The 1551-nt window shown below is 36.9% G+C and overlaps 1 protein-coding gene across 1 annotated transcript in view; it reads left to right on the top strand.

Moving 5' to 3' along the window:
- Window positions 1-412: 412 nt before the first annotated feature.
- Window positions 413-1551, top strand: part of si:ch211-216l23.2 (nuclear receptor coactivator 5) — a gene marked incomplete at its 5' end in the record, with an annotated part of 21100 nt that continues 19961 nt past the window's right edge. The window contains 1 exon segment of the mRNA XM_014023606.1: window positions 413-499. Coding sequence (XP_013879060.1) covers window positions 413-499 — 87 coding nt within the window.

The raw sequence follows: 1551 nt of genomic DNA, 5'->3' as shown, positions 1-1551 counted from the left end.
AGAACCGTTAGCATTAGCAGCTAACCTGAGAGTGAGAACCGTTAGCATTAGCAGCTAACCTGAGAGTCAGAACTGTTAGCATTATCAGCTAAGCTGAGAGTGAGAACCGTTAGCATTAGCAGCTAACCTGAGAGTGAGAACCGTTAGCATTAGCAGCTAACCTGAGAGTCAGAACTGTTAGCATTAGCAGCTAAGCTGAGAGTGAGAACCGTTAGCATTAGCAGCTAACCTGAGAGTGAGAACCGTTAGCATTAGCAGCTAACCTGAGAGTCAGAACCGTTAGCATTAGCAGCTAACCTGACAGGAACTTCCTGCAACTAGTAAAGTTATTTTTACCGTGTCACTCAGAAATGAAGAGTATCTTCCTGAAAACTGTTTTGTTGTGTTTTTGTTGTGTTTTGTTGTGTTTTAGAGCTCAGCAGCTCCGCTTGTGTCGAAGAGCAGCTCCTTATCCAAAGCGACTGGAGAAAAGTGAGGAGGTGGCTGATGCTCTGGAGAGGTACCGGTCCAAACTGATGACCTTAGGTTGAACTCTTATTAAACTGTGACACATTTAAAGCTTTATGTTGTGGTGATGTCTGTATTTTCACTGCTCAGGTCCAGTTCTGCTGCTGTGATGTAAATCTGACAGAATTAAAATAAAAGTTATTTTGTACCAGATAACTGGAATTTATCTACAATAACAGGAGAACTTTCTGCAGTTTGAAGTTAAACTCTTCTTGTTTTCTCTTTAAAGAAAAACGTTATAAAAACAGGACAGATGTGCAGTTGTTTTATTTTAATCTTTTAGTGACTCAGTGTTGTTTGTGTTTGTTGTAAAGAATAAAGTAACAACAGTAACACTATCATCACCTCTGACTTTGTACATGTGGCACAGGCTTTTCAACGTCTGTAAAACATGGAACTAAACTATTTAATCTGCAAAACCATTAGTCTTAATAACCCTATGAAGATATTTTATCAGGTTTAGTTCAACTTACCTATAAATGTTTGTAAAACAAGTAAATTATTGAAGTGACTCAGATCATTTTTTTCTTTTATCAATATAATTTAAATCATATTTTAACTGTTGAGTGACCCGTGGTGACGTCACAAACAGTACTCCAACCCACGGTGTTGGTATTTGGTGCTGCAGTGTTTGCATCCGTTTTACAGGATAAAAACAGTTTTTTAGGTTATCTGTAGTAAATGCAGGTTAGGGTTAGCATCTCAAGAATTTATCTTTGAATTCTGCTGAGATGAAAGTAAAACAACTTGAGAAATTAAAGGTACAGTAAGCTGTTATTTTTAAATTGATTTAATTTCTCAGAGTGCTCCACAAACAACCCTTTAAAACCACAGGTCTCCATAAACGGTTTCTGTTTTTCTTTTGTTTTTCTCTGTTAACAGCTGAACTACCGTATTTTTCAGACTATAAGCCCCACCCCCCATATCAGTAAAAACAAAAACAAAACAGTACGCCCAAAATTGTGGTCAAAAAAGTGAATTCAACATCACATTTTTTTTTAAGAAAAAAGGTTGGCAAGTTCACCGGTACAAAATAATGATGAT

The sequence above is a fragment of the Austrofundulus limnaeus genome, unplaced genomic scaffold (assembly GCF_001266775.1).
Source record: "Austrofundulus limnaeus strain Quisiro unplaced genomic scaffold, Austrofundulus_limnaeus-1.0 Scaffold379, whole genome shotgun sequence".
In the NCBI taxonomy this organism is placed as follows: domain Eukaryota; kingdom Metazoa; phylum Chordata; class Actinopteri; order Cyprinodontiformes; family Rivulidae; genus Austrofundulus; species Austrofundulus limnaeus.
The sequence above is the reverse complement of the archived record's forward strand: the minus strand, read 5'-3'. Positions and strand labels throughout refer to the sequence as shown.